At 38.2% G+C, this 25,206-nt stretch overlaps 1 protein-coding gene and 1 pseudogene across 1 annotated transcript; one reads left to right on the forward strand and one right to left on the reverse strand.

Annotated features, from left to right (window-relative positions):
* On the forward strand, positions 1-23,310 carry LOC118826308 (NACHT, LRR and PYD domains-containing protein 12-like). The gene is made up of 10 exons (XM_036597239.1): positions 1-218; positions 4,262-4,341; positions 4,479-5,087; positions 6,481-8,473; positions 10,930-11,100; positions 14,203-14,376; positions 14,525-14,698; positions 17,797-17,970; positions 21,593-21,639; positions 21,746-23,310. Exons 4-10 carry the CDS (start codon positions 6,606-6,608, stop codon positions 22,279-22,281), a joined length of 3,144 nt encoding a protein of 1,047 aa, XP_036453132.1. The 5' UTR covers positions 1-218; positions 4,262-4,341; positions 4,479-5,087; positions 6,481-6,605; the 3' UTR covers positions 22,282-23,310.
* LOC118826312 overlaps positions 1-25,206 on the reverse strand; it is a 545,149-nt pseudogene that overhangs the window by 445,839 nt on the left and 74,104 nt on the right.

The raw sequence follows: 25,206 nt of genomic DNA on the forward strand, positions 1-25,206 counted from the left end.
GTTGTTGAAGTATCGTTTGGTGTCTGCATGCAGCAGCCGGAGTTCAGCAGTAACTCTTGTAGAAATTGTTTTAGAGGGTTCTCTTCGAAATGGACGTTATTCTGACCCATGCAGAAGGAAAGTTGTGCATGGTGTCATTGTACAGCACTTTAAACTCGGCTCATGTTTAAGGTGTTTAAGGACCGAGTCTCCCTGCAGTGTCTGCATTGTCTGCACAGGTGTGTAAGAATGTTTACTAGCATATTGAAACCTTAATCGTAAAAATACTATTTTTTATTTATTTATTTATTTTTTTAACTGAGGGTGCATTCTCTGATGCGGTGTGCTGTAGTATATATGGACAGATAATATACTGGCATGTTAAGTTAGTTATGATCGAATGCCTTTTTGCACATTATTATTAAAATCAGAGATCTATATGTTAAAGTATGCTTTACATTGTAAAGCAAGCTTTGGATTCCAGCATTAAGCTTTATAATGTGTATTGTGGCAGCATATTCTGGACTTTGTTCACATGCAAACTTCAAAATGCTGGTTCAGTTGTGGATTTACAGTTGCATTTTCCATGTGTGTGCATTATTTAAGACATCATTCAGATTCCAGTGCAAAAGATACATTTGCATTTCTGTACATAATGGCTGGAAAAGTTAATATGGAGAACAAAACACAAATTTTCATTGTCGTCATGGTATGACTCTTACATATTGTGCCATCGGCAAAGAATAAGACACAGGAAACATTGCACTTCAAATGTGATTGCTCTTTTATTGAACCAACAGCAAGGGAGAGCCACCATTTAGCGTTAGCAGGCACAACTAGGAAGGAGGCAGTTCAATTCCAACCACACGTTTCTACTTGAAGGTAGTCACTAACACTGCACTACTACTACTCCACAAATCAGTACAGAACAGCTACAGAAATGTAAATACATATTTTGTATTTGAATTTAAATTATGACTTTTAAATAAGTGTCTTTACATAGATATTACAGAGTGACCTGTACCTGTACCCATAGTGCAGAGTTAATTGTACAGTGTGAGTTTGGGACTCCAGTATTAAGCTGGCTGACACTGCTGCTGTTACCATACAGGTACAAGCTCTTAGATTTTAAGTGCATTATTAAGGTAAGGCTAAGCTTTTTTGATTAATTTTTGTGCTTGTATGTACAGCCAGCTAGTTGTACCTGTAGTGGAGTCACTGTTTCCTTCTTATACCTTTTTCCTGAGTATATACTGTTTGTTTATATTACTTTGGATATTTGTGTGTCTAGCAGTATCTGAGCTCAAGGGTAGTTTGTAGAGCAAATGGGTTAGACTAGCTAGGATACATTCTCTGAGTAGACAACAAAGCACTTTTGTAAGTTACTCTGAATAGGAGGGTCTGCTAAAAGCTGTAAATGTAGAATATGATCAGGAATTAAACTGGGTGCCCAGTCCTTTAATGTGTGTAGCCATGCTATGAATGATTTAGCCCTTTGATTTTAATATATATGAGTGAAATTTCATAATTAAAAAAAGGTTTTGTTCATTTAGTAATGTGTAAAGCTGAACTTAGTAAAGTTGCATTATGATTGTCTCACACTTGAGCTTATGTACAGCTGTTGTTACTGGCCCTACTGCTTTAGCATCACTGCCCCTCAGTGGTGGAACTAACTTTCTTCTGAACTCCGCACTGCACAGTTACTCAGTTCCTTCTGCCGTGGTCTAAATATTCACATCTTCAGGCAGTATCTCTGCACTTTTCCTCTGTGTTTTAATGCTTCATACAAAAAGCAGCACCTAATTGATTCTCCTAACACTTGTATTTATTTAATTTTTTTATTTATTTAACTAGATTGTACTGTGGTATGGCTCATGATATATATATATTTATGTATTATAAACCCTTTCAGTTACTTTGTGTAGCTTCCAGTGTTTGTATGTTTAGTAAATCACTCTGGATAAGAGCATCTGAGAAATGACTCAATGTAAATATATACATTTAGTGACTGTATAATATGCAATATTACTGTTATTCATTTTATATGTCCATCTGTTTTCTTCATAGTTGTCTACCAAATATTTGTCTGCAAACTTGTTTATATTTACTGTAGCGCAGAATCAGAGTTTATAACCAGCTAGTTCACTCAGACTCACGGGCACAATAATATCATAAAGTCATAAACAGTCTGTATGCAGCTAGTTCACTCAGACACAATAATAACATCGTAGTCATAAACGGTCTGTATGCAGCTAGTTCACTCAGACACAATAATAACATCATAAAGTCATAAACGGTCTGTATGCAGCTAGTTCACTCAGACACAATAATAACATCATAAAGTCATAAACGGTCTGTATGCAGCTAGTTCACTCAGACACAATAATAACATCATAAAGTCATAAACGGTCTGTGTGCAGCTAGTTCACTCACAGACACAATAATAACATCATAAAGTCATAAACAGTTTGTACGCAGCTAGTTCACTCACAGACACAATAATAACATCATAAAGTCATAAACGGTCTGTGTGCAGCTAGTTCACTCAGACACAATAATAACATCATAAAGTCATAAACGGTCTGTATGCAGCTAGTTCACTCAGACACAATAATAACATCATAAAGTCATAAACGGTCTGTGTGCAGCTAGTTCACTCAAGACACAATAATAACATCATAAAGTCATAAACGGTCTGTATGCAGCTAGTTCACTCAGACACAATAATAACATCATAAAGTCATAAACGGTCTGTATGCAGCTAGTTCACTCACAGACACAATAATAACATCATAAAGTCATAAACGGTCTGTATGCAGCTAGTTCACTCACAGACACAATAATAACATCATAAAGTCATAAACGGTCTGTATGCAGCTAGTTCACTCAGACACAAAATAACATCATAAAGTCATAAACGGTCTGTATGCAGCTAGTTCACTCACAGACACAATAATAACATCATAAAATCGTAAACGGTCTGTATGCAGCTAGTTCACTCAGACACAATAATAACATCATAAAGTCATAAACGGTCTGTGTGCAGCTAGTTCACTCAGACACAATAATATCATAAAATCTTAAACAGTCTGTATGCAGCTAGTTCACTCAGACACAATAATAACATGAGAAAGGCATAAACAGTCTGTATGCAGCTAGTTCACTCAAACACAATAATAACATCATTAAGTCATAAACAGTCTGTATGCAGCTAGTTCACTCAGACACAATAATAACATCATAAAGTCTTAAGAAATCCACTGTGAGATTTACTGAAGTCCAGAGTCACTCCTTGTGTGAACTGCATACTTGGCCAACAAAACTGATTCTGATTCCGAGATGTAAAAGTGATAGTGATATTGTTGTGTTATTGTTTTTCTATCCAGTGTGATTCAGAGGAGGATGGGTTCTCCTTTTGAGTCTTGGTTCCTCTTCAAAAGGGAGTTTTTCTTGCCAATGTCAACCTCAGCGATGCTCATCTGAGGCCCAGACCTAGATTTACACCTGCTGTAAAAATCTCTCTGAAAATAAACCTGGAATTAAATTGAAAGGTCATTGAAAATAATTCTCCATAGGATCTGTTGCACATTATACAGTGATGTGACCTGCAAGCCCCCTAGATGAGCTGGTGTGGAATACACCAATTCCAAAATTGCAGTATTTTAAATTTTGCAGGGAATGTCATGCTGTGCACCACCAATAGTTGTACAGACATGTGTATACATATCTATTTATATAAATGTAGAATAAAATATATATAAAATATGTAATATGAAAATCTTATGTGAAAATATATTTTAGTTCATGTTTATTTCTGTTTATTCATTTGATTATGTATTTTTTAATGTTATTTATATATATGTAATATTGGTCTCAAATGACATTTCATAGTTTAGTGCTCAATATTGGCCAAAGACAAACTTTTGTATAAAATATTGTGGTTATAACAAATAGTCAGTGATGCTCACAGGAATGGATATCAAACAAAAAAAAGTGATGAAGTGTTTAAGTCTGAATTGTGTGCACCTGACTGAGCAGTGCTTAACTGGATAGATAAGTCTGAATTCTGAATACAGATGTGTGTCATTTCAGTGTTATCTCCTCACTGTGTGCACATAACTCTGAATATGGATCTTAATGGTTAAACACTTACTACATGTTCACTTCAAATGTGTAATTTTATTTGTTTATCAAGTACTGCATGAAGCTGCAATGACAACAAACTCAAGATCTTACAGACAGTGTTTTCAACATCCTGTGTATGTTTTGTATATCTGAATAGTTCTCAGAGAGCAATTGGAGGAACAGCTCCATGATGGAGCTTCAACACTCCAGCAGCAGAGGAGGAACCTCTGATCCAAAGTGAGTGACTATGAGCACTTGTATATATTACGAGAACATTTCCTTTTAATAATGTTTTTCAGTTATGTTTTTTTAGATTAAATGGGATTTAGCAAGTAGAGTATGTACTTAACACTTCACTCTCATCATCCTGTCAGGTTAAATGATGTAGGATCTCCAGAACTCAGCTGTGTGTCTATGAACAGTGACAGGTCCATGAGGAACCCTCCTGTATTCAGCAGTGGAGGAGGAGAACCCAGCCGTGTGTCTATGAAGAGTGACGGGTCCATGAGGAACCCACCTGTATTCAGCAGTGGAGGAGAACCCAGCTGTATGTCTATGAAGAGTGACGGGTCCATGAGGAACCCTCCTGTATTCAGCAGTGGAGGAGGAAAACCCAGCTGTGTGTCTATGAAGAGTGACGGGTCCATGAGGAACCCTCCCGTATTCAGCAGTGGAGGAGGAGAACCCAGTTGTGTGTCTATGAAGAGTGACGGGTCCATGAGGAACCCTCCCGTATTCAGCAGTGGAGGAGGAGAACCCAGCTGTGTGTCTATGAAGAGTGACGGGTCCATGAGGAACCCTCCCGTATTCAGCAGTGGAGGAGGAGAACCCAGCTGTGTGTCTATGAAGAGTGACGGGTCCATGAGGAACCCTCCCGTATTCAGCAGTGGAGGAGGAGAACCCAGCTGTGTGTCTATGAAGAGTGACGGGTCCATGAGGAACCCTCCTGTATTCAGCAGTGGAGCTATACCCGCTGACCCAGAGTGAGTTGTTGTATTACAACACAACTTTCCGTTGTTCCATGTGTGTTACTTTAAAAAAACGCAGTGGAGAAGGACAGTCTAGCACACCCAGTCACTGACCATGTGGTATGATCATGTTTATCAGTGATCTGTAGCATTGTATAGATGTGGCTAAGAAAAATATTGAGGTAATTCAGAAACAGTGTATGTTAGACCACCAGTCATTATGCATTCACCATTATTTACAAACGTTTTAAGTGTAAAACTATTATTGATGCTGTGTTCCAATCAAGAAGTATTCATAATTGTAAATTAATTTAAACACAGGATAAGGCATAAATTCAAACCCACCCCCTCTGCTGCCAGCTCTCCAGAATTACTCTTTCTGACCTGAAGACTATTTGTCTAGAGGTCTACTGGGGTCACAACATGGAGACAAAGTGACAGAGAGCTATGTGTCAAGCAAAACTTTAGGTAATGTTACTTTTTTCTATTGCTGGCCTTTATTCCCCATTATTATAATTGTTTTTTTTTTAGTTCAGCATAGGAAATACATTGGGAACAGTTAACACCACAATTATAAATAAAGTACTTACTAGAGGAGGTCAGAAGAGCAAAATATCCTAACAAAGAAAGAAACCAAACAAAGTACAAGCACTTTTCTCTATTAATTTAATCAAAAACAGGACAATACATACACTCAAACCCCTACTCCTCTGCCACCAGCTCTCCAGTATTACTCTTTCCAGGCACAGTTCAGCCAATCATAACAATGTCTTTTTCGGGGCTTCAGCTCAGCTAATCCAATCAATTTCCAGGTTTTGGAAAAGAGTAGTACAAAGTACAAAGACAACACATAATTAATTGAAACTGAGAAATTTTATTGTTTTCAGAAAAAAATATGCCCATTTTGTATTTGATGTGGGCAACACATTTAAAAAAAAGTGACGGTGGCATTTTTACCACTGTGTTGCATCACATCGTCTCTTAACAACACTCAGTGATCTTTTGGGTACTGAGGAGACCAATTGCTGTAGTTTTGAAAGTGAAATGTTTTCCCATTCTTGCTTGATATAGGATTCATCTTTTGGTCTCCTTTGTCATATTTTTTGTTTTGTAATGCAGCAAATGTTTTGGGTCCCAGGTCTGGACTGCAGGCAGGCCAGTTTAGCAGTTTAGTTTTTAGCAGTTTAGTTTTTGATTTGTCGGTTCACAGGACACTCTGAATGCGTATGTGTTTACTCACTTTGTGTAAGACACAAAGTTCATTGTGAGAACTTGACTCAAATCTATAGAAGAGTTTATTCAATTACGTACAGATTGCGTTAAGTATTATTTAATAATAATTACATAAAAAATTGCATGTGACAAGTTTGAAATTTTGAAGTTTGAAATTTTGTTTGAACTCCACCAGTCAACGCTCCACAGAGGCAACACTGCAGATGAACACAGTTGGAGGGAACTAGAGAACTGCAGCAGGATTCTTACCAACCATTGGATATTGACCTGCTCAGAGTCTTAGAGAGACACAAAACCAGCATGAAGAACAAGTACGAGAGCTTATTTGAGGGAATTAAAACACAAGAGAATAAATCCCTCCTGAACAGGATTTACACACAGCTCTACATCATAGAGGGAGAGAGTGAAGGAGTGAATGAAGAACATGAGGTTCTACAGATGGAGAAAACTCCCAGGAAACACCTACAAGACACTCCAATCAACTGCTTAGATATCTTTAAACCTCAAGATTTGAAAGACGGAAAAATTATAACTGCAAGAGATGAACATTTAAGACAGAAAGAAGGACAAGAATTAAAAGTGCAGAAACTCAAAACTGTACTAACTAAAGGCATTGCTGGCATTGGAAAAACTGTCTCTGTGCAGAAGTTCATTCTGGACTGGGCTGAAAGAAAAGCCAATCAGGATATAGATTTCATGTTTGTGCTTCCTTTCCGAGAGCTGAACTTGATTAAAGATGATCAATACAGTCTTCATGGACTTCTGTGTGACTTCCATCCTGAGCTCAAAGATCTGGACCCAAAGATTTATGATCAGATCAAAGCTGTGTTTATATTTGATGGTCTGGATGAAAACAGAATTCCACTGGACTTTAGGAGTAAGAAAGTATCTGACATCACCATGACATCATCAGTGGGTGTGTTGATGACAAATCTCATCAAAGGAGAGCTGCTTCCCTCTGCTCTAATCTGGTTAACCTCCCGACCAGCAGCAGCCAATCAGATCCCTCCTAAATACATCAACCGTGTGACAGAAATTCAGGGATTCAGTGACCCACAGAAGGAGGAGTACTTCAGGAAGAGAATCAGTGATGAAGACCAAGCCAAGAGAATCATCTCACACATTAAGAAAGTGAGGAGCCTCCACATCATGTGTCACATTCCAGTCTTCTGCTGGATCTCAGCCACTGTTCTTCAGCAAATCATGAAACAGCATCATACAGAAATCCCAAAAACTCTGACTGAAATGTACTCACACTTCCTGCTCACTCAGACCAACATGAAGAATGAGAAGTATGAGGAGAAAGACGAGAAAGACCCAAAGAAACTGCTGGAATCCAACAGAACAATTCTCCTGAAACTGGCTGAACTGGCTTTCAAACAGCTGATGAAGGGCAATGTGATGTTCTATGAAGAGGATCTGAGAGAGAGCAGCATTGATGTCACTGAGGCTTCAGTGTATTCAGGGATTTTCACTGAGATCTTTAGGGAGGAATGTGTGCTTTACCAGAGGAAGGTCTACTGCTTTGTTCATCTGAGCTTTCAGGAGTTCCTGGCTGCTGTTTATGTGTTTCACTGCTATGAGAGCAAGAACATGAAGGCGCTACAGATATTTAAACTACGGTACAGTGAGTGGTCTGAGAATGTTTTGCTGGGTTTTTTTAACCCACGGTACAGAGACTGGTCTGCGGATGTTCCACTGGATGAGGTGCTGAAGGGAGCAGTAAATAAAGCAGTAAAGAGTAAGAATGGACGGCTGGATCTTTTTCTCCGTTTTCTGCTGGGGATTTCACTGGAGTCCAATCAGAGACTCCTACAGGGTCTACCAACACTTATACAGAGCAGCTCGGAGAAAATCATTGAGTACATCAAATACTTAATCAAAGGCGATGATAATGAACAAGATCACATCTCAACTGAGAGATCCATCAATCTGTTCCTCTGTCTGTCTGAAATGAATGACCAATCTCTTTCCAGAGAGCTTCATGAGTATCTAAAATCAGAAAATCACTCAGAAGAGAATCTTTCTCCTGGACAGTGTTCAGCACTAGCCTATATGCTCCTGAGCTCAGAGGAGGTGCTGGATGAGCTGGACCTGAAGAAATACAGTAAATCAGTGGAGGGTTATAGGAGACTGATCCCAGCGGTGAGCATCTGCAGAAAAGCTCGGTGAGTGTTATTTCTAAATGATTGAATAATTGATCACATATCAGTTAAACATTTACAAATACATCGTTAGTTATTAGTATTCAGAATATAAACCTTATAGCTCCGCCATGCTAGTGTAGATTATAATAATAAAGTAGCCAGTTAATGAAAGTACAAGGTAGGTGTTCCTGATAAAGTGGCCAGTGAATGGACATACATGTTAGTTGTTTCTAATTAGGTGGACATTGAGTGTACAGTCAGGGTGGAGATGAAGCGCAATGCTCTACTTCATATTATATGAAAGCCAGAATGTCTTCATGTAGTTAAAGGGGGAATTCCACTGATTTTTCAAAATGCATACATAGTTTATTTCATAGTGTCTTGTAGTGTTACATGTAAACAGAATAATTTAGAGTGGTTTGATGTGAAATTGTGGAGACTTTATTGTAGAGACTATTTCTTTACAGTTTTGTTGAAAGGAGCCAGGGGTCGCCATGACTACAACACAAATATAGGCGTTTTATTCACTATCCAAAACCACCAGTGAACCTACATGTGTCTTATATATGAAATTATGAAATGGTGATGGTTAAATAGTGGAAAATCTGAAAAATTATTTTGCATCACAGTGCCCTGCTTGTACCTCTCTATCATGAATGTATTTTAAAAAATGCATTTTAAGCCAAAAACTTTTCACTAAAGTATTGAAAAACAGTGTCTCAGATATCAGGTTGGTTATTTGTAACCATTTCATGTAGCGATGGAGCAATCGATTGTCAGCCCAAATATGTGACTGGCCAAAGTATGATGTAAAATGCATGAGCAATTTTTTTTCATTATATTTTTGGATTTTTACCCAATTTAGTCGTCGCCAATTCCACCCGCTAGTTAGAACTCCCCCAATCACACGATACTATCAACACTAGGAGGGTGAAGGCTAACACAGGCTTCCTCAGAGACCTGTGAAGCACCACCGCTTCTTTTCAAACTGCCGCTCACACAACGTCATCGGACAGCTGAACACGCTCAGAGGAAGGCGCCAACCGCCAGATCTGTTACGTCAGCTAACAGACGCCTGCACTGACTAGTGATGGGGGGACAAGGAGGGGCCATCCTACCCACCCAAAGAGAGCGAGGCCAGTTGTGCTCTCTTGGACTTCCGGCTACAGATGGCTGTAGCATCACCAGGGATCTAGCTCACAATCTCCTGATGATAGGGCCAACGCTTAGATGGTTGCGCCACTCAGGAGCCCCATGAACCATATTTAGGGAGTGCTGCAGCCCTGCATTAGGCTCCTTGGTCACAGGACCCTCCAGTTCCTCATTCAATCACTAGATGTAAATACTGAGGTGTTTTTCCATTTAACTACAGGACTTAAAGCATATTCACACTGAGTCTGATTTTATGGATGAAAAAAATGCACAGCAAGTTTTAAAAATGAACACACATATATTAATACTGCCTTTCACACAGAGTCTGAAGCTGATGGACTGTGATGCTGCATAAAGTTTTTAATTGGAGTCTGCTCTGTTTTTTGTGTTACCTGGTTGTGTTGGGTTCCTTTTTCATGATTGCATGATGACTACTTCTGTTCTTTTTATAGAATGTGGTGTGTTCACCATTTAGTTGCAGTGCAGAGTGTTTAGACAGTAAAATGCTTCGGACCTGGTGTGAAGGTCCCACTACATTAAAGTTGCATCTGTTTTTTGTTTTTTTTTCATCTGAAAAAAATGATACTTTGTGTGAATTGGCCTGGGTGAACGGTCCAGCCCCACCTTCGATCGGTATCAGCAGTCGGTGATCCACATCAGCCCCAAAAACACTGATCGGTTCATCTCTAATTTATGTAGTATTTTTTGGGATATAGTTTTTAAAGGCTTTAAACTCATCAGAAGTTTGATTCCTATCACCACTGCTGTGAACAAGTCTGACTTCATAAATGTCTGTGGAATAGAACATTAAACATCAAAACACTCTGAACGACTTTGTGTTTATCTTGATTATTTAATTTTGCTGAAATTCTGAAGAATCAATAGAAAGTCCTGTGTGGTCAGACAGGGAAATACTCTGCATCCATAGGGCTGTAAAAAATATTTTTTTTAAGTATTAAAATTTTAAACAATTCCAAAAACAATTTTCTGCAGAATCAGTTCCCTCCATATCACACACAAACCACTACACACTCCCTGTTGGCACCAGCAATTCTGCCTCCTCCCTCTCTCTCTGTGCTGTTGTTCAGAATGTTAAAATTATTTTTGTATTACAGACAATATCCGCAGTCGGCACAGAAGAGCATTTTGTGACATAAAGTATCATGATAATGATAAAATATCATCATATTGCCCACCCATAGGTACCACTGAATTTTATGAATCTGACCCAAGATTCATAACCCAAATATCAAATAATTTAAGGAAACTCTTAACTGCACACCATTTTACCTGTTCTATGTGATGTATGCACTGTTATTTTGCAGAATAGCTGGCTGTAATTTCACCAAGGACTCATGTGAAATGCTTTGCTCAGCTCTACAATCAGTAAACTACCTGAAAGAACTAGACCTCAGTAACAATAACTTGCAGGATTCAGGAGTGGAGCTGCTCTCTACTGGACTGAAGAGTACACACTGCAAACTGGAGACACTCAGGTGAATTTCCTATTAAAAATTAAGCTGAGATGGCATAGTAAACTGTAAACTCTGAATCCAAATGTCAATACTTATGATATTCTTGTTCATGTGGTTTTAGAATTCTCTCATATCTCTTTGTTCCCATATATTTATGTGTGTCACAGTCATTCAAAATTATAACAATTCTTAAAGTTTTTGTAACCATCTCTGGAGCTTGAAGATCTGATCAGAGTCTATATTCATGATGTTTCTTGGAATAGGTGTGCTGATCTATGATCTGTTCATGTAAGTAAAGTCATAGTAAATCAGAGAGGAATCTGATCAGCACTCCTACACAGAAATCTGACTTTAAATCAGCATGTCTACTCTGAGGAACTTTGTCACTATGAGCCCATGTCTCTGATCTGCTCACTGCTGATAGGCTAAGGACTTGGATTATACAGGTGTGATTTATCAAATAATGGTTAATTTTCATAGAACTCACACAGATTTCATGTGATATTATGAAAAATAGCTTTGTTGTAACATTCTCTAATTCATAAATAAGGCTTACCAGCCCGTTTTACTATTTGTGCGATAACTGACACGACTGCTCATTTTCCTAATTTGCATGTGCCATTAGTGATTCATAACAGAACACTGACCTACCAAATACCACCCTAAGAAGTCTGTTGTGAATTTTACTAGCAAAAAGATGACCTTTTGGTATCAATTAATTGGTATATTTAATGATGCCAAAAACTGGTGAGAAGTCAATGTGGATTAAGTGATATTTTAATTATGTTTTTATTTGACTGTGGCAGTGGATAGAGGAACTTGGTGCGTTTGATACTGCATTGATTTATATATCGGGGAGCCCAAGGAGACCTTGGAGCCAAAGAAGGGAGTCTATATATATATATATATATATATATATATATATATATATATATATATATATATATTATTGTTGCTGAATTTTTACCAGATTATTTTTCAATTGTGAGGATCTGTAGATTTTATTTTTGTTTTTCTTCAGTTTAGTGTGTCCATTTTGGCACCCAAACTGTCACGACTCCCTTCTTTGGCTCCAAGGTCTCCTTGGGCTACCCTGGGGATCACGTGACTCCTGCCTTGCTCTTGCGCTCCAACCAGCGCTCTAACCCTCCAGAATATTGATCAGTTTCACCTGTTGTTCATAGATTAGTTTAGTATAAAGCCTGGGCTTGTAGGCTAGGTTCTTTGCGAGGTATTGCTTCTTTTCTCAAGAGCTATTGAGTGTTTCATCTAATTTGTGTGTATTTCTGGTTCTGACTATTTTGCCCTATTTTGACCCCTTTTTGGACTGCTTGCCTGGTTATGTTTGTGTTTCTTGCCCTTTTTGGATCTGACCTATGCATGTTTTGTTTACTTTGATTGTGTTTTCATCAGTAAAGCCCCTCATTCAACATTTATTCACGAGTTTCTGAGTCATGGTGACTACACAAATAAATTCATTATCACATTTGAAGCACAGGACCGCACGACAGTGAGGAAGACCACACCTCTTCCAACTGAACAGGTACTGTGTCTGTCCACTGCTGATGTGCAGAGAACGCTACACAGAGTCAACCCACAAAAAGCCCCAGGATCTGACAGCATACTGGGCAGAGTGCTTAGAGAATGCACTGAACAGCTGGGACATGTTCTCAGGGACATATTCAACATCTCTCTGAGTACTGCAGTCGTTCCAATGTACTTCAAGTCCACCACCACCATCCCTGTGCTGAAGAAGTCTCCAATGTCCTGCCTCGATGACTACCGTCCTGTTGCACTCACTCCCATCATCATGAAGTGCTTCGAGAGGCTTGTCATGAGGCACATTAAAGACCAGCTCCCCCCTTCACTGGATCCACAGCAATTTGCATATTGCCCCAACCACTCAACATACAATGCCATCTCCACCACCTCCACCTGGCTCCCACCGACCTGGACAATAAAGACACCTATGTCAGAATGCTGTTCATAGATTTAAGTTCAGCATTCAACGCCATCATCCCTCAGCACCTGATTGAAAAACTGAGCACCTGATTGAAAAACAGAGAGGAGGTGCAGAGGCCAATGGACTGGTGCAGAACCAACAACCTGTCTCTGAATATGGACAAAACTAAGGAGATGGTTGTTGACTTCCAAAGAGTGCTACGTGACTGCCCCCCACTGAACATCAATGGCTCTGCTGTGGAAATCATCAGGAGCACCCAATTCCTTGGTGTTCACTTCACAGAGAACCTCATCTTGTCCCTAAACACCAACTCCATAGCCAAGAGAGCCCAGCAAAGACTCTACTTCCTGTGGAGACTGAAGAAAGCTCTTTTCTCCCCTAACATCCTCACCATGTTCTACAGGGAGGTCTGTGGAGAGCATCTTGAGCAGCTGCATCATCACCTGGTTTGAAAATTGCAATGCCTCTGACCACAAGACCCTACAGCAAATAGTGAGGACAGCTGAGAAGATCATCAGGATCTCTCTCCCCTCTATCACAGACATTCACAACACACGCTGCATCTGCAAACCACCAGCATTGTGGACAGCCCCATTCATCCCTCCCATGGACTTTTTTCACTGCTGCTGTCTGGCAGAAGGTATCGGATCACCCGTGCCATCACTGCCAAACTCTGCAACAGCTTTGTTCTGCAAGCAATCAGATTTTTAAACTCACAAGGACTGAACTGAAAACCTCCTCAGACACATACTTTACACTCACACACACACATCTCTTTTTGATGCTCTACTTGCACTGGAACATTGCTGCTAATACTGTATTCTACTCAAGTACTGTATATTTCTGCTGTGCTCATGTATGTTATAATCTGACTGTGTATACCCATATAATCATAGAATTCTAAATATCTTTGCACCTTATCCTAACTACCTCATGTTCAGAAATGAATGTGGTGTCGGCGTTGTTTAATGTTTGCACACTTGCATCTGTACGTTTGCACTTTGTCTGTACTGTCTCATTTTGTTCCACGTTGCACCATGCTCCTGGAACAATGTAATTTTACTCCACTCTGTACTTGTACATGGAATGACAATAAAATCCTTTTGACTTGATTTGACTTGACCCATTTTAACTATTCTTTGTTTATTATTCCTTTGCAGACTAGCTGGCTGTAATCTCACTAAGGTCTCCTGTGAATCCATTTGCTCAGCACTACAATCAGCAAACTGCCCCCTGAAAGAACTGGACCTCAATAACAATAACCTGCTGGATTTAGGAGTGGAACTGCTCACTGTGGGACTGAAGAGATCACGCTGTAAACTGGAGACACTCAGGTGAACTTTCTGTTAAAATACATACTATCATATCTTTTTGCTCTCGCCAGTAACATAACACATTTGTATGGTCTGATCATGATGTAAATTTTCTAGTATTTTGTTTAAGTATATTATGAAATATGTCGCAAAATATCTCCCTTTGCAGACTCGCTATCTGTAATCTTGGGGAGAAAGCTTGTGAAAATCTGAGATCAGTTCTACAATCAGCAAACTCCTCCCTGAAAGAACTAGATCTCAGTAACAATGACCTGCAGGATTCAGGTGTGCAGATACTCTCTGCTGGACTGCAAAGTTTAAACTGTAAACTGGAGAAACTCAGGTGAGAATTCTGTAAATTAATTTTTAAACTAGACACTAATATGTGATATTTAATAATATTCACATACAAACACAACAAAGTGGTGGTATACTGTCCAGTTAACAAGCACATGACAAGGTAAAAGTTTGATGACCTGAGGACAATAAAATGATGTCCAGTTCGGCATGCTTTGGTACAATGATATGATTACTGGACAGCAAAGGGTCAAACAGTCTGAGGCTGTGGTGTAAGGGGGTGGATACACTGCTTTGAACCTTCCTCAACTAAAGTCTTTGATGGGTGAGATTGTCATATTTTATCCATATTAATTGGTGTGTTTATTGGTTCTCTGTAATACCATGAAAACAAAAATAATTTAATTTAAATAATGTGTAACTTTGTACATAGTATTTACACAATAGCAGTAATTCTTGTATTTGTGGTATGCAGAGCATTACCATACACAGAGTTCATAATTGGAGTACTACAGATAAGACATAGGGCCTAGGTTAGAAAACAGTGGCAAAATATAAGTGATATGTTTGCTGTAGTGTAAAACGTTTGATGAATCAGGCAAACAACAAAAATGGATTAAGGCAAAAATGGAAATGTATGATGAAAAAATGACTTTCAATACACAGAATGTCCACATATTACACAGATTTCTAACATGATTACACTACTAAATCCAAAAAGCAGACAGAGTTCTGAAACAATTCAAACACAAAACAGAATCTAACAAGTGAGCACGAACTGCGAACTACGGCTCCCATCTCTCCCACAGTGATGTCACATGCAGTGACATGAAAGCCCAGAAGATGTGGACTGGAGTACTTGATTGAACTATATCAGACTGTGCTCAGTAATTCAACAAAACGGCCAATCCAGTGTAGCCCAATGTTCCAGTCCACTTTTTCCCAGGTTCTCCCATATTGTATTGCTTTGTGGAATTGTTTGAGATGTGTCACTGACATGTTAGCTTTTGTAGATGGATTCATTATTCCCCGTTTGTTGCTATTTGCTCTACCCTTTTAGATTCTTTAGTGTTTTGATATTCTGCATATAGTAAGTCTGTCTCTCATAATTAATAAGGTTTTTCTTTATGTAGGGCCTTTCACAATTACAAGGTTGCTTTTACGATGCAATACAGGAATAAACCAATAAATAAATGACTAAATTGTATGTACAGTTGTAATTCATATTCTTATCTATATCCGCATCAATGCTTTTCATTTCCTTGCTTGATTATCATGGATATTGAAAAAGGAATAAAAGTGTGTGCTTGCACCTTCTCCTGCAATTTGGCATCCTAAACATTTTCATGAGGGGAATAGCTATTTATGCTTTACATGAGAACCTGTTGATTGCATATCCCACACAAATCTAGCAACCTGCTCCTCTTGCTTCCTTCTCCCTGTGGATAGTTTTAGTTCCCTGGGGATGTTAGTCAAGCCCTGGATTAACCTGGTCCTTGAATTCTACTGCATTCTGAAAGCTTGGTAATATGTTTTGACTGTTATCCAGTGCTGAATTACATATACTCTTCTGGCACTTCAGACTGGCACATTAGGGCATTAGCTGCACATACAAACATCTGATTGAGTACTATCCACACTTACAACAAAAACAATCAAAGTACAAACATTTGACGTGTTACAACATTGCCAAGTAACATAAAGGACTGCTATAAGCACATAAGTTGCCAGCCATTCAGCACCCCAAAAATAGTAACTCAATTAACAAACTCAACTCAGAAAAAAACCCCACTACAAACGCTACAAATTCTTCTGAACAATATACAAACACTACAACTATATAAACATTGAGCACAGGATAATAGAGAAAGCAAACCTGCTGTTTTCACAGTAGCAACAATATGTGTGTATTTTTATCAGTGCATTGATAACATTAGTACTTTAGTAACACAATCACTAATATTAATAAAATTACAGACAATGTATATATTAAAGTGTATTAAAGTTTCACAGAAAGGTGGCTTAGCTATGTTCAAGTAGAAGACTTCATGTGCAGTGTATAACAAGAGATTGGTACAGTCCTGAATTTTGAACCCCCACAGTGATGGTATCTGGTGGCCGGCATGGTTTGTCTGTGCTGTGTCCACTTGTCTCCTTAGGGGGAAGAATCATAGGTATAATGTTATTCTGACTGATCACCTTTGTCATTTGATGGAACATATCTATCCTGACAGGAGTGATCAGTGAATGATTCACTGAATTATTTGATGAGGATGAAAATTATGTTAATCAGATACTATGACCTTCACAGTCACCAGATCTCAACCCGTTTGAACACCTGAGGGTGACCAACATGTTAGACAGTGCTTTCCATCGTCAAAACACCAACTGGATAACATTTTTTGGAAAAATAATATTCCACCTCTGCAGTACAATTTCAGAGACATGTAACCTGTTTTGGTGGGTTGTGGTGGCTCAACACTTTACTATGACACTTTTTGTTGGTTTTCCTTTACCTTATGTTCAATCTGCATGAGGACCATGCTTGAAATGCTTGAAATTAAAATGGATGTTCTTTCTTTACAGATCTTTTGTGTCTTTTTAGAGAACCGCCAAATATCTCACCATCACATTGTAATTTGTTTTGTGAAGCTGCTGTATCCATTTTAGATGTTTCTGCCTAATTTTTTTAACTAAAAGGCCTGATTTTTGAAATTATAATTGCCCAATTGAGTATAATTGTTTCATCAGTCAGATGAAAAACAAATTTTATCAACATAACTGTTAGCTATTGACCAGTAGCAAGCAGTACTCTGAAGGGCATATTGCAATAAAGGATGTAGTTGCTGAACTAGTTGCTGAACTGCTTGGAAAAGTTTGAGTTTCATGACATCCAGTCTTTAAAATTCTTTTTGAAGAAATGTCTACAGTTAGTAAACATATTATTTATATAACTAAACACATGCATGTAGTCAAGTGACAGAATCATAGTCAACGAAGAGCATTAATGCCATTATCAGTTGTATTATTGTATTTTTTGAAATTGCTTTGCTTTGATTTCAGGGTGTTGATTTCACCGAATTTGGTGCTTGCTGTTTGGTACTACACCTTGTTTTTGTCCCTCTTTTTCTTTCCTTTCTGCAGATTCTCTGGATGTATGTTTAAAGATGAAGGTTGTTCTTCTCTGGTGTCAGCTCTGAAATTAAACCCATCCCACCTGAGAGAACTGGATCTGACCTATAATCACCCAGGAGAGTCTGGAGTGAAGCTGCTCTCTGATCTACTGGAGGATCCACACTGTGCACTGGACAAACTCAGGTGTGTGTGTGTGTGTGTGTGTGTTGTGTGAATTTTACTAATCAGCACTGGAATAAAGAATATTGCAGGCATACTAGGTTCCTTCTCTACTATAGCAGGGATGCTGAACACATTACAAAGTGCTATCAGAAATTTGTACTCTGCTATTAGAAGCACTCACTCAACATTATGTGATCTGGGCAGAGGAGATGAAGCACAAGGCTGCTGATGATGGTGTTGAAGTGGCCAATGGGTCTGTATGTGTGTGGAGGATGACCAATACTTTTTGGGTAAATAAAATCTATGGACTGGCTGAGATGGAGAGTGAGAGTTTAATCCAAGCACACATCAGTTTCTCCATGTTCTCTGAGAAATCCAAATGGGGAGGACTGGCTGAAATGGAGAGTGAGAGTTTAGTCCAAGCACACATCAGTTTCTCCAAGTTCTCTGAGAAATCCATATGGGGAGGGGGCAACGTTGGAAGAGAGAGTGGAGGATGAGAGGGGTAACTGCACAGGTGACTATGCTGATAGTTGCAGTGTCTTTGGCAGATGATGCAGGCCATTATAACTCTTGTACAGTGTCAGAAACTCATCCTCCATGTTTTTAAGTGGTGTGAATTGTGGTTGCTCTGTGCTACACATATACCGTGTGTCAGCTTGTGGTAAGGTATTTGATGGTACTTCATCATGGTCTGGGGAGAGGTGTAGGAAGTTGTGGCTTCACCTGTAGTGTTGAATCAGGGGCAGATGGGTGTTAAAGAGCAAAAAGAAGGATGTCTGTTAATGTTTTCATTCCAATCCTGCTTAGATGGACACCATTCATTACAAAAAAAAAATAGGCATCATCACAATAGATTAAAATTGTGAATATAATTAAGACCATTTAGGCTGTGAGTTATGCTCAGCAACATGTTGAGGTGGAGGAGTCAGGAAAACGTGTAAGTACCTCAGGCTGGAAGAGGAATACTGATGAACTTTGGAACTGTCAACCTCTCAAGTGTATCAATCAGTTGAATGAAGTCCTTTTTTAGAATTTCTGACTCTTCTCTGTGAATATCTTTCTTGCTCACATAGAAAATAATTCAATCGATCACCCGGTGCTGGGAGAGAATGTTCCTTGTTCAATTCAGAGACAGTCGATTTGGGGAGACAGCATGTTAGTGATGTTCCTGAGAGTGAAATCACCCACAATCAGAGTGCTCAGTGTGTTGTTAGTGTCAGCCAAGAGCTGCTTTTTCTTGTGTGCAAACATTTTGTGCCTTTGCTAACCCACTTTGAGTCCCTGTTTGTAGTTAACTTTGCTGATTCTGCTTCGTTGTTGTTACCACTGGGAAGACCCTCCCCCTGATTCATTAACAGTGCAAATCATTTCATCAAAGTATATCTTTGGCATACAAAATAAAAAAAAGGTTACCTGAGTGTGTATTAAAAGCTTTGGTTGTCTGCAGTCTATGCGTAAACTCAAAACCATATTAAAACTGAATTCCGTCATTAGCTTGATGCTGTCATATAACAGAGAATATCATTGCCCTTACAAATGACCATAATCAGCGCAAATGTGTTTTTTTTACCTGCCCCCACCCCACCTATCATGCTTTGTTATTAATAATACACATTTGATGAATACAAACATTGAAATGAAACATTGAGGATATGCAAAGCTGACATTATCCTCAAACCAAGAGCCTATATTTTTACATTCATTTATTGAATTAAATAATCTAACTTCTTTTTCTGGCAAAAGTATGTGAATCTCTGCTCTCAGGAACTGGTATGACCCCCTAGAGCAGCAATGACTTCAACCAAACGGTTCCTATAACCTTTTATCAGCTCTGCACATTGACTTGGAGGAATCTTGGACCATTCCTCCTCACAGAACTGCTTTAACTCTTGCATAAATGCCTTACCTTAGGTTCTGCCTCAACATTTCTATTGGATTAGGTCTGGACTTTGACTAAGCCATTCCAAAATGCAAGATTTCTTCTGCTTCAACCATTCTTTCTAGACTATCTGGTCTCTCTAGGGTTGTTGTCTTTCTGCAGGACCCACCTTCTGTTGAGCTTCTGTAGCTCCATCAGTGATGGCAGCCTGTCCTGGTCCAAAAGGCACCACCACCAACACCATATTTCAAAGTTAGAATGAGTTTCTTATGCTGGAATGCTGTATTCAGTTTTGCCAGACATAAGATCTTGCGTTTGAGCCATAAAGATACATTTTGCCTTATATGATCACTAAAAAATTATTTCAGAAGTCTTCCAGCTCATCCAGGTGGTCTTTAGGAAACTTTAAACAGGCAGAAATGTTCTTCCTGGGGAGTTGTGGATTTCTCCATGCTATCATTCCATATGTACTATTCGTGTTCAGTGTTTGCCTGACTCATGAGCAATGGTGTTAAATTTTCTCCTGCCTGAAGGTGGACTGATGAAGTCCAAACACGTCAGAATTAGTTTAGGAACCTCTTCCAACCTAATGAGCTGTGGAAAATAATTTTCTAAGGTCCTCAGAAATCTGATTTGACTGAGACATGGCATGCGCTAACAAATGTGTGTGGTAAAGTATAGACTTTGATGGTAAAGATTCAGGTTGATATATTTTTAAATACAGTAGGGTCAGCCACCCTTGCACCTGTTTGTCAACCAATTGATTGATCCACCACTATCCCCAACACCAAACTGATAATTCTATAAATGTCTTTTGCCAACAAAGACATTTAATGTCGGATTACTTTGTTCAATAAACGGATGAAAAACTATAGAATTATTTATTTGTTTTATTAAGTTCTCTTTATTTATTGTTACGAGTTAAATGAAAATCTGATCACATTTTAAGTCACATTTATTTAGAAATTCAGAAAATGATAAAGGGTTCACAAACTTTCAAGCAGCATTGTATGTGTTGATGTGCTTTTTACATGCTTTTTACGCACTTTGTATGAAAGTAAGATCAGATCTCATCTGGCAACACTGGGGATGCATTTTGCTGAAAAGTGTAAATGTAATCCAGTTCAGATACAATCCAAACACAGAACACATGTTAATGTAAGGTGTAAACAGGCGATACTTTTGTAAAAACAGATTGCTGTAAAAAAAAAAAAAATTGAAACAAGTTCAGTTCCACCAAAAAATGAAAAGAATGAAAACAGGACACCATAAATTTACATTTTTATTTTATAAAGTGTTAGGCAGGTATATTTAACTGCTTATAAACAATTATACAAGCTCATACTAGGCATTTGAAGGTCTTATGTATACCATATAATACCATACAAATGAATTAATAAAGCACTATGAAAGTAGGATTCATGTTTTCTTTTTTCCTGATGCTGAAAAATCAATTACTTGTACTTGATGGCCATTGTACTGTAAAATTCAAAATGTTTGGATACTTACATACGTAACAGCCATATCAATTCTCGTTATATATACATATGCATCCTGTTGTTTTGCTTTAAATTAATAATTACATAATGTAATAATAATGTTCTTTATTACTGGATACAGATATATCAGTAATTTTGAGTACGTTAGTTCAGTGAAGCATTCCATATTTTAATTTATGTTGGACATTACTGACTTAGTAGTACTACTTATAGATATGTGTGTGTGTGTGTGTGTGTGTGTGTGTGTGTGTTTGTTCTTCAGGGTGGATCATGGAGGAGAGATCAGGATGAAATCAGGACTGAAGAAATGTAAGATATATATACACACACACACACACACAGACACTCTCTTACATTCTTTTTGTGTCTCCTCTAACCTGTGTGTGTGTGTGTGTGTGTGTGTGTGTGTGTACAGATGCTGTTGATCTCACTTTGGATTCAAACACAGTGCACACTCATCTCTCTCTGTCTGAGGGGAACAGAAAGGTGGAGCGTGCAAGAGAGGATCTGCCATATCCAGATCATCCAGACAGATTTGAGTACCGTGACCAAGTTCTGAGTGTGGAGAGTCTGACTGGACGCTGTTACTGGGAGGTTCAGTGGAGCAGAGAGGCTGTTATATCAGTTTCATACAGAGGAATCAGGAGGAAAGGACACAGTGATGACTTTCTGTTTGGAAACAATAATCAGTCCTGGTGTCTGATCTGCTATAATAACAGGTATTCTGTTAGATACAATAAACAGAGAACTGCTGTACCTGCCCCTCCCTCCCCGTCTAACAGAGTAGGAGTGTATCTGGACTGGGAGTCTGGCATTCTGTCCTTCTACACCATCTCCCCTGACACACACACACTGACCCACCTACACACATTCACCACCACATTCAATGAACCGCTCTATGCTGGATTCTGTGTTTATGATGACTCTGTGCAATTGCGTGAGATAGAATAACCTCCTGAATCCTGGAGGAAAAACTAAAATAACAGAAACACCCGATAGATAGATAAATGCTTTATTGATCCTGAAGGAAATTTAGCAGCCAGTAGCAGTCACACAACACAGGACAGTAATAAGGATGTAAACAATACAACAGGAAGAATAAATATAAAAAGATCCTATCTACAGGCATATATACAAATAGAAAAATACAACAATCTGAAATAATATCTTTAACCAGAGATGAAAAGATGCAGTGCAATAATGACTGTACAAGGAGGCACAGGTAACGGCATATAATGACAATACTGAAGAAATATGTGTAGATATTAGTACCAAAATAATGTCTACTGACATACTGACTATAAGGCCTATGATTTGTGATTTAACATGAGATTCAGATTCAATCTACTGTGCTTATCATTACATATTTTATTAAAATAATAATACATATAATTTATTTTATTTATTTTTAGTTCACTTTGTAGTACTAATAATATACAACCCAATTTCCAAAAAAGGTTGTGATGCTATGCAGAATGTAAATAAAAATAGGATGAAATGATGTGCAACTCATGTAAATCATATTTTTAAAGGAAAATACTACAAAGACAACATATCAAATGTTGAAACTGAGAAATTTTACTGTTTTTTGAAAAACATATGCCCATTTTGAATATGATGCCAACAACGCGGTCCAAAAAAGTTGGGATGTTCTTTTAACAACACTCGTAAGTGTTTGGGAACTGAGGAGACCAACCGCTGTAGATGTGAAAGTGAAATGTTTTTCATTCTTAATTAACATAGGATTTCAGCTGCTCAACAGTTTGGGGTTTCTTTTGATGTATTTTTCATTTTAATAATGCGTGAAATGTTTTTAGTGGTGACAGGTCCGGACTGCAGGCAGGCCAGTTTAGTCCCCGGACTCTTTTAATACAGAGAAATGCTGTTGTAATACATGCAGTATGTGGTTTTACATTATCTTGCAGAAATAAGTAGGGGTGTAAATTGCATGATTCATCACAATACGATCTTACATCGATTCTTTTAGCCAATGAAAAGATCATTTTCAATACTTTGAAATTTGCCACGATGCGATTCGTTTCGGTACTGGTTTGTTTTGATACGATTCAATGTGATTCCAGTCTGTTATATTTCTATGAACTCACAAATGCAGACAAAATATAATTAGACCATATTATTATTAAATGTCAAATACAGTAATCATAAGCAGAAAACAACGTAACAGTAAATAGATATTGTAAACAAGTGGAAAGCAGCAGGGTTCACAGAGAGGCCTGTGTGTACCTACTGACCCAGTGAAGAGAGGGGCAAGTTGACCTTGAAAGGTAGAGCAGGCTGGTTAAAACCTGTTGAAGCCAGCTTTGAGGAGTGAGCTCATCATGCGATGGCCAAATTGATGGACGAAGAGATGCACCTATTAGAGAATGAGCTAATATCAAAATTTGAGAAGTCAGGCGGGGGGATATCACATTGCCCTAGATAAATGGTATATAAACTGTTTTTTGGAACACTGTATTTACGCAGTTGGGTCTCTCGAGACCCTGTGCCACCTGATGCTGAAATAAAGAAGCCTTTTTCCCCCTTCCACAAGAACTCAGCGGCTGAAGTCTTTTATTCTACTTTTTTATTTTTGACTGAATACCCTTTTTATTTTTGTTTATTTTTTCTTTTGTTTATTTTTTGTAAGTGATTAAGACAATAATTGGAACAAAACCACAGCACAGAACAGTTTAGATTTTAAAAACCATCAAATGTCAGGCTTTAGGCAAGGAAGAAAATAGCTCTTGGTCCCGACAATGCCTTCACAGATGTTCACATCACCCATGCCATGTGCACTAATGACACCGAACATCATGAGTACTGGCTTTTGAACTGTGTGCTAATAACAAGCTGAGTGGTCTTTAACCCGGAGGACACAGTGTCCACGATTTCTGAAAAGAATTTCAAATGTTGATTCGTCAGACTACAGGACACTTTTCCACTTCCCCTCAGTCCATTTTATATGATCTCTGGCCCAGAGAAGGTGGCAGCATTTCTGGATCCTGTTTATATTTGGTTTTTTCTTTGTATTTTAGAGTTTTAACTTGCATTTGTGGATGCAGTGATGAACTGTTTTCACAGACAGTGGTTTTCAGAAGTGTTTCTGATCCCATACAGTGATGATGTCTGTTTTTAATGCAGTGCTGCCTGAGAGCCAAAGATCATGACCAGCAAATACTGGTTTTTGGCCTTGACATTGATGTTGAGAGAAGTTATTCTTATTCTTTTTTTTTGCCCATGCAGTCTTTCACAGAGTGTTGAACCCCTTCCTTATCTTTACTTCTGAAAGACTTTTTATACCCAGTCATGTTACTGATTAGTTGACAATTAACCACCAGGTGTTTTTTCAGCATTACACAACTTTACCAGCCTTTTGCTGCCTCTATCCCAACTTTTTTGGAATATGTTGTTGGCATCAAATTCAAAATGGGCATATTTTTTCAAAAAACAAAAAACTTTCTCAGTTTCAACATTTGATATGTTATCTTTGTACTGTTTTCAATGTAATATAGGGTTTAAATGATTTGCACATAATTGCGCTTTGTTTTTTTTACATTTGCACAGCGTCCCAACTTTTTGGAAATGGGGTTGTACTTTATGTCCAAATAACTTTCTTTCATTGTTACTCTGTTGACTAAAAGCTATATATTCTACTGAAACGTGGTAGCCAGTGCTTAAAGAGCTGTATAACTTAAAGAGCTGTAGACAAGAGAATGTTAGAATGAGTGATTAAGTTTAAATGCATAGTACTTTAATCTGCACCTGTTTCAAATGTATATTATAGATATTTTTCTATAAATATATACTTAAATATATTATGCATGTATTTATTTATTTATTTATTTATTTATTTATTTGTGTTTACTTAAATGTAAA

This window comes from Colossoma macropomum, unplaced genomic scaffold (genome assembly GCF_904425465.1).
Source record: "Colossoma macropomum unplaced genomic scaffold, Colossoma_macropomum, whole genome shotgun sequence".
Taxonomy (NCBI): domain Eukaryota; kingdom Metazoa; phylum Chordata; class Actinopteri; order Characiformes; family Serrasalmidae; genus Colossoma; species Colossoma macropomum.

Coding starts and splice junctions, on each gene's coding strand:
- LOC118826308 (XM_036597239.1), top strand. CDS start 6,606: ATGAAGAACAAGTACGAGAGCTTATTTGAGGGAATTAAAACACAAGAG. Junction 14,699..17,796: donor TGTAAACTGGAGAAACTCAG/GTGAGAATTCTG, acceptor TCCTTTCTGCAG/ATTCTCTGGATGTATGTTTA. Junction 17,971..21,592: donor TGTGCACTGGACAAACTCAG/GTGTGTGTGTGT, acceptor TTTGTTCTTCAG/GGTGGATCATGGAGGAGAGA.